General features: G+C 45.9%; 1 protein-coding gene across 1 annotated transcript in view; it reads right to left on the bottom strand.

The window, feature by feature from the left end:
• The window catches only part of Dnah14 (dynein axonemal heavy chain 14), a 224,119-nt gene that overhangs the window by 5,950 nt on the left and 205,565 nt on the right, over nucleotides 1-12,604 (bottom strand). The window contains exons 78-83 of the mRNA XM_076914623.1: nucleotides 12,146-12,343; nucleotides 9,972-10,171; nucleotides 7,018-7,184; nucleotides 5,478-5,674; nucleotides 3,319-3,431; nucleotides 2,433-2,560 (exon numbers count right to left, since the gene is read on the bottom strand). Of these exons, the coding sequence (XP_076770738.1) occupies nucleotides 2,433-2,560; nucleotides 3,319-3,431; nucleotides 5,478-5,674; nucleotides 7,018-7,184; nucleotides 9,972-10,171; nucleotides 12,146-12,343 (1,003 nt within the window). The remainder of the gene's footprint in view (nucleotides 1-2,432; nucleotides 2,561-3,318; nucleotides 3,432-5,477; nucleotides 5,675-7,017; nucleotides 7,185-9,971; nucleotides 10,172-12,145; nucleotides 12,344-12,604) is intronic.

Raw genomic sequence — 12,604 nt, 5'->3', positions numbered from 1 at the left:
AGGAAGGGTAATGGGATTTCTGTATTAGTTTACTCCTCGATTCCCTTTTAGAGGGAAGCTTGGCAAGAAGCAGATTGGTCTAAGGGGACGTGAAACATTCCACCCTGCAGTGAACCTCTTTAAACCTCAGGAAGTAAGCAGTTCAGAAGCTTCAGGAAGTTTCTGAAACTGACTAGTTTCACCATGCCCCTCCCTCTCCAAGTGTCAATAAACAGTAAGGATTGCTGAGATACACTCTCAGAGATGCTGGACATCCTGGGTAAGACACTCCAGCTTGTTGAGCTGCCTGCAGGTTGTGCAGTGAGCTCCAGGATCGTAGGTTTATGAGCGTTCACCCATGCTGGGGCAGCTTTGGTGTTGCAGCTGTCTGAGTCGTTGCTGCTTCTGTAAGTAACCTTAATGTATTGGTTCACTGAGTTTGGACTATGGTGGTCCTTACTTTGGTTAGTTCTCTATCTGCTGTCAATAGATGCTTGTTGACACTTACCCTGGAATAGTGTCTCACACCATGGGGCTGTACTGGAGGACAGCAGTGGGGCCAGGCACCTAACTTTCAGGCCTGTGCACACAGGCTGCTCTGTAGGTCCAGCTCCCCACCCCCTTTGTGCAGGGAGAGGGGTCATAGTGCTGGTACCTGAGACTTTTCTGATCTTATTTTGGGTCATCATTTTGTACCTTAAAATAATCTTGGTCTCAGAGATAGGTCATAGGTAAGTGGGCATGCGACCCAGGCAATGTCATGTGGACGAGTGAGGGAAGTTCCTTTTTTTCTGGGCTTGCTAACCCACCTGTATTTCTCCGTGCGTTGCATGGATGGAGGGTACAGATGATAAGGACAAAGTCAAACCTATGTGAGGATGATTCCTTCATCAGGTCGCCAGACTCTGTGGTCCCTCTGAGCCAGAGGTGGCCTTGAATCCTGCTGATCTCTGCCCTCTGACACATCACCTCAAACAGGGAGGCCAGCTGGTTCTGCCTCCCACTTCTCCTATCTGCCTCCTTCTCTCCTGTCCCATGACCCCCAACTGTAGCCACAGCCAGCTTTTGACTGGAGACAAAGTAGGCTTCTCTATGGCCAAGGCCAAGACCAAACCTGAACTTCTCCAGCTTACTAAAGCCTCTGTTCTCTGTCACATCAGTGTCTATGACCAACTTCCCTCCCTCCCCCCTCCCTCCCTTTCTCTTCCCCTTCCTCTCTCTCCATTGCAAAAACTCCCTGCTGTGTCACCTACAGCCTTCTTTCTAGCTTCAGGCCACACATACTGTCTGTGGTTCTTGTATCTGTCCTTGGTTAAACACTTGACTCTTAAGTCAGGCTAAATTAAAAACAATATTGTCACTTGGGTGAACCCTTCAAAGTCCTCTAAGTTACTAGATAGTTGTAGAACTTTGGGCAAGTTTCTTTCTCTCTACAGTCCTTTTAAAAATATTTTTTTTTTCTATCAGATTTCTCATTTTATGTGTCAGTGTTTTGCTTTCATTATGCCTGTGTACTGCATGTGTGCTTGGTGCTTCTGGAGGTCAGAAGATTGGATGTCCTGGCACTGCAGTTATGGATGGTTGTAAAACACCATGTCAGTGCTGGCAACCAAACTTGGGTCCTCTCCAGGAGGACTGCTGAGCCAACTCTTCCGTGCCTCAGGTGAGGTTTTCCCTCACTGGACATACAGATTACAACAATCTTCAAAGACCATGGAGGGAGCTGTCTGAATAGAACAAGGCTGGTGGCCTGTAGTGCTGTGTGGATGCTGTCTGTTCTCCTATTCTGTCCTGCTTGGGCAATACTTGGTGGCAGGTGTCAAGTCTTATCCTCAAGTCCCTTCCTTAGTGGGCTTCTGTGGCCATCAGTTATGATCCCCCTATTTTATGTACTAAGTAGTGATTCGTTCACGCATGGGCTCATGGGAAGTCACCCATTCATTCTTCAAGTATTGACTGTGAACTTTGCTGGTGTTGGACAAGTTAGGTACTAGGGGTGCAACAGAAGTAAAGCAAAACCAGCCTACCCCTGTGGAGCTCAGTTCACTGTGGCTTCCTCCCACGTCCCTATGGGTCTTGGCTCCCTGCTGCTGTGACATATTCCACTTAGTGTCTGTGCTGAGCAGGTAGGGTGCAGCAGACACTTGATCATCAATTTTTGTTAGTAAGTGTTTGAGGTATGGTATTTTCTCTTGTTATAGGCATTGGGGAGGGTCTTGGTTCTGGGTCTTTGATATGGAACCAGTGGCTCAGGGATGAGAAAAAACCTTGTCAAGGCCTAGTGAAGGCCTTGGGTATCTCAAGTATCCTAGAGACAGGGAGAGGAGGTGGGGGAGGACAGGCTCAGGGCCCACGGGCCTGTAGGTGCTGTTTTCTGGGCCAATGGCAGTGGAGTGACTTTGTGCAAACACACCAGAGCCAGATGTGGGTCTGCACTGTATGTGAGCGCTCACCTTGTGGAGAGAAGAAAGCAGAGAGCCAGTATCGTGCCGGAAATCCATCAGTGATTTTACTCCCAGAGTCAGTGGAACGTTTGAATTTCTGGCCAAGCTGTTTCCAAGTTGTGATAAGCAACATGTACCTGGTGAGAAGCCAAGGGCAGGGCAGGGCAGCTGAGGGCATGGCAGCTGTTCCCTCTCAAGTGGCCTTTGCAGCCTCCCTCCATAGTCTACCAAGGAGCAGCACTCACCACTCACCCTGGTCTACCTCAACCTCTGTTTTATACATTCATGGACACAGGGCATAGTTTGAGGCATCTTGGGAAGGGGGTGGGGTGGCCTGTGGAAGCCATAGATTTGGAAACACCTGGCTGGGAGGGATCTGAGCATTTGTTTTTGAGTTGTAGACTTTGCCCAGGGTTGAGACTCATGTGTGTCTGGGCACAGGCTGGACACAGAACCTCAGGGTTTGCATTGCGATACTGTATTCTAGTTGTAACACCTTGGGTAAGTCATTTCCTGTGCTGTGGCTTATTCCTTCCTGAAACAGGATGATGACAGGGTCGGTACGTACCCCCTACCACGGGACTACTGTAAAAACTGAGTCAAGGAGACACAGCTAGAGTTTTTCACACACTATCCCGCATTCCCCCTGTTCACTTTTCCAGGCAGAGTGCAGGATGGCAGGAAGAAACACATTGTAGGTTATTTCCAGCTCTCAGCATGGGAAGACCTTGCATGGGATCCCAACTTCCAGGTCTCTGTTTTCTCATCCCAAAAGGAAGGGGTGAGAAAAAAAAAAAAAAAAAAAAAAAAACATGTGGTAAGGTGAGTGGGGAAACCGGCAAGTTCTAGCAGAAGCAGGGAAGGACCAGGAAGCAGCACTGGCCCTGGCTCTCACCGATGGTGGATGGCTGTGTAGGCCACTTTGGCCCAGGTGTTGAAGAAGTTCACCCGCTGGATGAGGTTGCTTACCCAGAAGCTCAGGGGCCGGCAGGACTTGTAGGCGTACTTCTGCAGATTGAGAAAGAGAGGCACATTGCTTCTGTAAATCTGTGGAGAGCTCTCTAGGCACATTTCTGCCAGGGAGAAACACCTTGGCAGGAGATGCCATTTTTCAGCTGTAAAAACAGTGATGAGCCTGAAAATTAGTACCAAGGAAACCACACCACTCTAACTGAATGTGCCTGTCCTGCCTACAGGCTTCTGTCACTCTTAAACCTTCGTCTCTTGCCTCCCCTCTTCTTTCTGGGGACGTTGTGTTCATGGGGACCCTAGGTTTTAGCCACTTGAACTCCCTAGCCTTTTTGATGCCAGTTCCTGTCCTTTTCCTTCCAGCCCAGCAGAGCTGGCCTGACCTCTTGACCTTCTGGGGTACTCCCGTCTGCCTGCAGTCTCCGTTGTCCACTGTCTGATGCTGCTCACAACAAGCCCCCAGATGTCAAGTGATGGAGGGAGTGGGGTTTGCAGCCTGCAGCTGCCTGTCTTCTGTTTACAGTAGGTGTCTTGTGAGGACATCCTGGCCTCTGGTCTCCTCGTAGGTCCTCTTTAGAAGTCAGCTGCTCTGCAGTTGGCCCCACTCTACTCTGGGCACTCATCTTTCTTCTGGACTCTGATTACTTCCTTTCAGATCTAGTTCACTGGCTTCTGTTTTGGAGGTGAATTTGCTGCCCAACTCCTTCCAGCCTTTTTCTTCTCTCCATCCTCCCTCACTTCCGATGGTCCCAGCAGGCTGACAGCATGACTTCTTGCCTGGAGTTCTCTTCCCTAAAGCTTTCCTCTCCAGTCCCCCTAGCTCTACAGACTTCCTGTAACCATTTTTGCCACTCGTCCAGTTAGCTCAGCTCAGATCTGTCAGGCAGACTTGCAGCCACTGCAAGCCTTCTGCAGCTGTGCCACAGCCTCCCAACGACTCAGTGGCGCAACAAGCCAGAAATCCAGTCAGCCTCAAGTCCTCTCATGTTCCACGTGTGAAATCTACAGATGCTACATTTCAATTTTTCACTCGTTCATATTCAGTTCTTAAAGAATTAGTTATCATTGATGCCTCTAACCCCCTTTTGTGTTTTCTACACGGGTTTTTGTTTGTTTGTTTGTTTTTTTAAAAGTATTGTATTGACCTGTAATCCACATAACCACACAATTACGGATTTGAGGCATACATTCCATAGTCGTTAGATGTATTTACTGAGTTGGACAACCCAGCACATTTTCAAAAAAAAAAAAAAAACCCAAACCAAAGCAAACAATCAACCAACCCCCTGGTCCTTTCTTTGTGGCTGCTGTATTGTCTGTCACCTGCAGCTGGAGGCAGCCGCTGCTGTATGGGTTTGTGTGTGTGTTACATCGCTTTAGCCACGGCCTTTTGTGACTACCTTCCTGAGTTCGGCTGCAGAGCTGCAGGTTTCAGGGTTTGCCCAGGCAGCACTTGCCAGTGCTGTTTATTTCATTTGTGGCAGTCATTTGTAATAATTTCCTGTTTCCTAAGAATATGTAGGTTACAGCATTTGCAAATATTTAAAGTTTTATGCTAACTAAAAATACGAATAAGATAGAGTAGTGGGCTGAAATACTACAGAATACGACATGCAAACCAACGCCTTTCTCTGCACACCAATCGTTAGGACACCACTCATGGTTACTACTGAGACCTGCTTTTCTTGCCACAACATCTGTGTTGCTTATAGTTAGGACACACACGCGTTCACAAGCAAACATAGGCCTCCGTATTCCTCTGAAGCTTTCAAAACTTTACCAAGACCTCGGGGCCGGGGATGGGGTCTTTGATTCTTGTGCACATCTTGTGGCTGGACCTTAGTCCATGAAACCAGATTCCTCTTCCTGTATCTCCAGGTTGTTTTACATTGATACTGTTTCAGCTTTGTGGTAAATAACTCAAAGATAAATTTGGGTGGAATTGCCACATTGCTGTCTAATTGGTTGAGTTAGCTCACATTTGTACCCAGAGTAAATTAACACAGTGGTTGCCACTATCTCCTCATATCGGGCAGTCAGCTCGGTCAGTGTGGAGGCAAGAGGCAAACAAACATGGCTACTTACCTGCCACAGCGTGGGCACTCGGGCCCTGAGGAAAGACTCATATGTCTCCTCCAGGTCCGGAGTGAGGATGCTCTCTCCCTTTATAGCGAGTTGAAGATTCTTTAAGGATTTATGTATGACAGATAATAACTTATTGAAACGTTCTATTTCTCTTTTCAGAAAAGGTATCAAGACAGAGTGGACAAGGGGATCATATCCTGAATTAAAAGAGAGAGAGAGAGAGAGAATGTGATGTTTTACAGGGGAAAGGAGGTTTGCCTGAGGTATGCAGGCTTCCAAGTTGGAAAAAGTCCATGTATTTGATTGTGGTCAGTAGACATTTTCTAGAGAAGTCTAGATAGCAAATATTTTAGGGTTTTTTGATCAACCGTACTGCTTGTTATTGTGTCTCATAATAAGAGTGTCACCTTACCTAATATGCAAATCAGTAAGCAGGTGGTATGTCTCGAGAAAGCTTTAGTCAATCATGGTGGTGCAAGCTTTTACTCCCAGAACTTGGGGGACAGAGGCAGGTGGATCTCTGAGTTCCAGGACAGCCAGGGCTTCTTAGTGAGACCCACTTTTTTCAAATTTATTTATTTATTTATTTAATCTGAGTACACTGTCTCTCTCGTCAGACACACCAGAAGAGAGCATCAGATCCCATTACAGATGGTTGTGAGCCACCATGTGCTTGCTGGGAATTGAACTCAGGACCTCTGGAAGAGCAGTCAGTGCTCTTAACTGCTGAGCCATCCCTCCAGACAGAACTGAAGGCTATATTTAGCATTCTGAGAGCTGCACCTTCAGAGACGCTCTTGTACCAGTGCCAGCACACACACTGGCACTGAGACCACGGCAGTGACTAGGTGGACTCACAGGACCACTGTCTGTTCTGTGTTATCACCGACTGCATGCCATTCTGCATTCTGGCAAACTGCTGCTCAACACTTGGCTCCAAGGTGAATTTTGGGACGAGTTCGACGATGGGGCTGGAGGGATGGTTCAGTAGTTAACAGCATGTTCTCCTCCTTGCTCTTGCAGAGGTCCCAAATTTGACTTCCAGCACCCACATCATGATTAACAACCGGCTGTAACTCTAGCTTGAAAGCATCTGCTATCTCTTGGTGTCCTTGGACACGTGTACTCAAGTGTATGCCCCACAAGCATACAAACAAAAAGTAAAAAAATATGGTTAAGAAAAGAAAAGTGAAATTTAGAAAAAAGGAATTGTGGATGTTAAAAAATTTAACTTGGAAATTTCTCCCAATACAGACATTTATCTCCTCGAGAGCATCACGAGACCACCTCAGAGGCCAGAGGGTGGGGAGAGCATCGACCCCAGCGGAACCCGTGTCTCCTATGGTGGCTGCTGCTTTCTTCTTGGTCTTAGTGCCTCTGGGCACCCTCCTCTGTCACATACTGCAGCCTTGTTTTCCTTTCTGCTACCATCTGGGGAGACACTTGACCTTTCCGAGTGACGGTTGCTCTCCCTCCCTCCCGTGTCATTATCTTTCCTGGTGAGGCTGCTTCGTGGGAGAAACCCAGGGCTGCTACTCACCTTGAATGTTTTTATTTAGCCTCTCCCATATTGGACTTGCCATAATAAATTTGAATGTGCTTTGGCTTTCAGACCCAGACACGTCCTCATTCTCCACCGCCAGGGGCAGCTGCATCATTATGTCAGATAGGACCTCCATCACCAGGTCGTCATTGCTCTGCTCGGGGCTGCAAAGGATTGGGAAGACTGAGGCACAGACCCACTTTTCCTGGGAGTGCCCTCTGCTTTGGCCCCACAGAGGTGGGCAGCTTCTCGGAGCCCACAGCTGTGATACAGAGGACCTCAGGGACACTGCAGCTCATGCCCCCTTACAGAGGAAGGAACTGTCCCATGACGTCCACATTTATAAGGAAAGGAGCTGTAAAAGCCTTCTTACAGTTTGTTCCTAAAACACTTTTTTTTTTTTTTTTTTTTTAACCAGATGTCCCCAGACTGAGAAGACAGAGGTGGCCAGCCCAACGGCTCAGTTTGTCATGTCCCTCTGTGTTTACCCCAAGGCTTCTGACAGTGCACTCCGAATATGACATGAGCGTGTACACAGCTGGGTGTGACTGGTGCCATATGACTGGAGGGATGCTTTGGAGTCCTTCCAAAGATGAGAAGTCAGTCTCTGGGAGCTGACAGGGCAGAAAGTGGGTGAGCAGGGAACAGCTACATTTTGAACTCCCTTTGATTGCCTGTATGGCCCATTTTTTTTAAACCTAACATCCAAGTTTCTTTTTATTTAGTCAAATGAATGTCATCTTTCCAAGCAGCTGATAACCCTGATGCTGCCACTGTGACCTTTAAGCTCAGCAGCACTGCCTCTGGGCCGTGTTGCACATCTGTCCCCCAAGGACAGCATTTTCTGTTTGGTCATCATGCTTTGCTTTTGACTTTTGCTTCAGTTTCTCAGTAGCCATTTAAGGTGGCTTCAAGTAACTTCAAAAGTCAAAAAGCCTCAATCATATTGAATATGACAAGTCTCCCAATGGCATCTCACAGACAAATAAGTTTCCATGTTTGAGTAACATGACTGGAGGAATCAGCCTCTAAGTGACTGAAGAGATACTATGAAACATGTTTAAGATGCCTGATAGATGTATTCTGGATGTATAGCTATTTCTTTCAAACTGAACATTCTTTCAAAGAAGGATTCTTTCTTTCTTTTTTCTTTCTTTCTTTCTTTCTTTCTTTTTTTTTTTTTTTTTTTTTTTCAATAAAGGGTTTCTCTGTATAGCCCTGGCTGTCCTGGAACTCACTCTGTAGATCAGGCTGGCCTCGAACTCAGAAATCCGCCTGCCTCTGCCTCCCAAGTGCTGGGATTAAAGGCGTGCGCCACCACTGCCCGGCCAGAAGGATTCTTTCATACTGAGGAAATGAACTAAACTCAGAAGGCTCATGGAGTCACAAGTGTCAGGAAGTTCCTGAAACTTAGAAGATTCACAAGGTTCCCTGGAAAGTTATATCAGAATTAACAATCACGAGAGACTTGAGGAGAGGGCAGCCTGCAAGCTTTGGTGACAGAGATGTCTGGCTCATCTGTGCTCCTGTAAGTAGCCTATAACCCATACTCCTGAAAATAACTTCAGTAAACCCACGGGTTCATTAAGTTAGATTTGGGAGGAATTGTTCTTTTTATCTGAGATGATCAGACATTTGTTTACATCTCTCCAGCAAAAGTGACACAATTCCATTATAATCATACCATCTTTCCCTGGTGTATTGGGGGAATGCTAATAGTATGAAGGGTGTCATCAGACCCTTCAGGATGTTTCTGCCTGCTGCTCTCTGGGAACATGCTGGATGTTTCCTCTTGGGCATCTGCCTTTCTTCATATGTGCAATTTCCTCCTATGAAGCAGGCAGTACTTACTCACTTCTAGTGAAGTGGCATGAACTGTGTTGATTTTGTGTTAGTAAACAACACTGGATGGTGGATCAAATAGCAAAACCCATGTGCCAAACCAGAGAGCATTCTGGCTGTTATCTGAACGAGCCAGGACCCAAAGAAATAAGATACCTATAAAGAATACAGAACTCCAATTGGTTTGGAGGCACACGGGGAAAATTATGCATATTTTAACAGCCAAAAAAATGTAAACTCAATCTATAGGTAGTAGTGAATTATGTAGTTGGCATCTGGGGATTTGGATAATGTGGCCACCTTGCATAGACTTATGGAGCAATTATCCTGACAGCTACAGTGTTCAGAGTATGCTATTCATGTTCCCAACAAGAAGTAATTACAGCAAGGAGAAAAATGATAGAAAAGACATTTTTTTCTGCCAAGGAATGTTATTATCTAGAATATGGTATGTGTGTGGTGTGTGTGTGTGTGTGTGTGTGTGTGTGTGTGTGTGTGTGTTTGCCTTGTATATGTGTGAGTCTTGTGTGTATGTATGTGTGTCTTGTGTGTATGTGTGTGTCTTGTGTGTGGTGTGTGTGTGTGTGTGTGTGTGTGTGTGTGTGTTTGGGACTCATTGTGATGGCTGTCTATTCCTCCTGAGAAGCACATGTGCTTGATTCACATTTAAACAAATTAAGCCAGGTGTGGTGTTTCATACCTTTAATCTCAGCACAGGGAGGCAGAGGCAGGCCTGTCTCTGTGAGTTTGAGTTCGAGGCTGGCTTGGTCTACAAAGCGAGTTCCAGGACAGCCAGAGCTGTTACACAAAGAAACCCTGTCTTGAAAAACTTAAAACAAAACAGAAAAACCAAATCCACATAAAAAGACAACTCACCAGGTACAATTCAGCCACCTATTTAACAAATATTAATTAACTACCACGTGCTTGGCAAGTGTGTTGTGTGCACAGATGTGCACATATGCGTGCAGGTGTGTGCATGCACATGTGTGTCATGTACTTGCTTCTGTGATGTGGAGAGTTTAGTTTTTCTATCATGCAAGTTATACTTTTCTTTCCAGATTGTACCTGGTAATTCTCACCCAATAGTAGTCCTAGTGTGCTCTTACTTGATCATGAGGTAGCCTGAGGCATCTTTTGGCTCCATCAAGATGAGAGTCTCAGTGTATTTCTGGGTCTTGATCTCACTGCAGGTGTATGTGGCCTCAGGGTGAATTCCTAATATTTCTGGAGAGTCATCATCTGGAAAGGACTGGATGATGTTTATGCAGTCCTTTAAGCTTGCGGAACTGGGCACTGGCTGGTACATCTGAAAGTTTAATTGCTCTGTTAGTTTTGCACGAGTAAGACATCTACCCTAGGTAATGCATGGAGAGAGCCTCTCCCCATGACCGTTTATGCTCAAGGCTCTTCTTAGTTCTATATGGTACAGACACTCAACACTTGGGACCACTCTACTGCAAACTGTATGACACACACATGTAACTTTCTGGTTGGAAAGTGGGGGGACATTTAAAGGCTGGGGGACTCTAACTACCTATTGCCTTGATGAGATACACACTAGGTAATGTAAGTAAGAGGCCCTTAGTACAGCCTGAAGAAGCCATGTGAGGGAGGCCAAGGCCTCATGTGTTAGAAGTGTGGTGACTAGTCTGGTGTCACTGGGAGAGGATGAGACTATTCAATAGGTAGGAAGTTAGAGGATTGTGGTGTCTGAAGGAGATGTTGGGATGCCTATCCTGTCCAACTTTATTGGCTACCAACAGTGTGCAGCCTCCCCTGTTGCATGTTCCCACCTTGAGGTGCCATGCTGAAACAGGACCCAAAGCAACACGGTTTACTATAGACCGAAACCTCTGGAAATACAAGTCAAAACCACATCTTTCCTCCCCAGAATTGTTTGTCTTAAGCATTTATCAAAAATGCTGGACATTTGTCTAATATAAGTATTAATAGCGATTGACCAGTGACCAGGAAGAGAAATGCATTGTTCTATGTGGTCAGGAGGGTGGTGGCAGTGGTTTTCACTGATGACCTAGTGAGGAACACAGGACACTCCAGAGAACAAAGTCTCCGATGAAGACATTATCTGTAAATAAACTACAGTGAATAGAAGGGGCTAGTGAGTGGTCAAGTCATAAACATTTTAAAGTTTGAAAGTAATTAATTGAAATAAAAGATTTCAGAATATACACTGTTGTTAATGTGATATGTTGCAATAAAATACAATGTGTGTGTGTGTGTGTGTGTGTGACTGTATCTCCTGTTCACTTACACACATTCAGTGTGGCAGTCTACATACACACTACATTTACTGAGTTTAATTTAAAGCTTTTTCAAGGCTAATTTTAGCTTAGGGTCTGACTTGAGAATCTAAACTTAAACATTCCTTTAAACATTTAAAAGCAAACAGAAGCTTTGAGTGCTGAGTAAGAAATATGCACATTGGCTGTCATGCACCAGGTGGTCCGTAAATGCAGCTGTTAATACATGTTTTGTTTGTTTGTTTGTTTTTGGTGCCTCACAAATGAGTTTCTCTCAACTGTCATTTTATTCATCTCTCTTTAGTCTCAAAAGACTCTGGGCAGATGACCTTGGTCTGACCTCTACTTATCTTGATGACATCAGGCTCCAGTCCTTCCCATCTTCTGATGTCCACTTATCTCTCCAGCCCTGCCTAAAGGTCAGAGGTCACAGAGCTGTTTCCCCTGAAGCACACATTCGAGGGAGCACAACTGCTGGTATCTAGCCTGGATCTCTGCTCACACGGTCGAGGCCTGCATGGAGGCTGAGCTGAGGAGTTGAGGGAAGGGAGCAGAGAGGAGGTGTGAAGTTTTCTACCTCAGGTGCTTGTGGTCAGGACAGGGTTCTTGCATGCCAGCCTTCCACATACTAGTGGTGTGTACTTTCCACTCTGTGGTCCTCAGCTGCCCTGCCTGAAAGCTGGGCAAATGGAAGCTTTGACAACCAGTGAGCAACACATGTGCATTGTCTGGCGTAGACTCAGTGGTCTGTCTGTGTGCTGCTTGCTTCAGCTTCCGAGTGCTTTGTGTGTAGCACTCGAGGTCTTCAGAGGGCACACACCATCTCTTTACCATTCTTTTCACTTATTGCCTGGTATATTCTGGAATATTCTGGCACTTAATAAAATAGTGGGAAGCTGGTTTTGTAATACTGTTCTGAAAGCTAATGGAATCCACTAATCATTAAAACTTGCTTGGAGATGTGAAGAATTCGACAAAACCCAGTGAGAAACAGTTAAGAAGAGATGCTCATCTCTTACCTCGTTGTTGGAGAAACTGGAGGTGGCCTTCAGCATTTCAGGATTGCAGAATTTGTAGAAAAGAGCCTTCAGGCATCGCTTGTCCCACTCATCAGTCACCCGGCCACCATAGGTCACTTCTGAGATCAGGTAGTTTATCTCCTTCCATGGAATTTCGGACAGGCCAGAGAGGACACTCCCCAGCACCTTTATGGACACCTGTGGAAGGCCCCACACACTTTATTATTTCTGCATGTGTTTATAGCTTAACTGGCGCTTCACACCACACCAACTCTCAAGTGGTCAGATTCTCTACAGAGAGGCCATGAAGTATAATCCTCTAGTCTCAATTACTTAGAAGACTCAGGCAGGAGATTTACAAGTTCAAGGCCAATTCAGGCAACTCTGACTCAATAAAAGAGGACAGCGGGAGCTGAAGAGACGGCTCAGCGATGGAGAGCACTTTCCTGGAGATGTATT

Source organism: Arvicanthis niloticus, chromosome 16 (genome assembly GCF_011762505.2).
Source record: "Arvicanthis niloticus isolate mArvNil1 chromosome 16, mArvNil1.pat.X, whole genome shotgun sequence".
In the NCBI taxonomy this organism is placed as follows: domain Eukaryota; kingdom Metazoa; phylum Chordata; class Mammalia; order Rodentia; family Muridae; genus Arvicanthis; species Arvicanthis niloticus.
The sequence above is the reverse complement of the archived record's forward strand: the minus strand, read 5'-3'. Positions and strand labels throughout refer to the sequence as shown.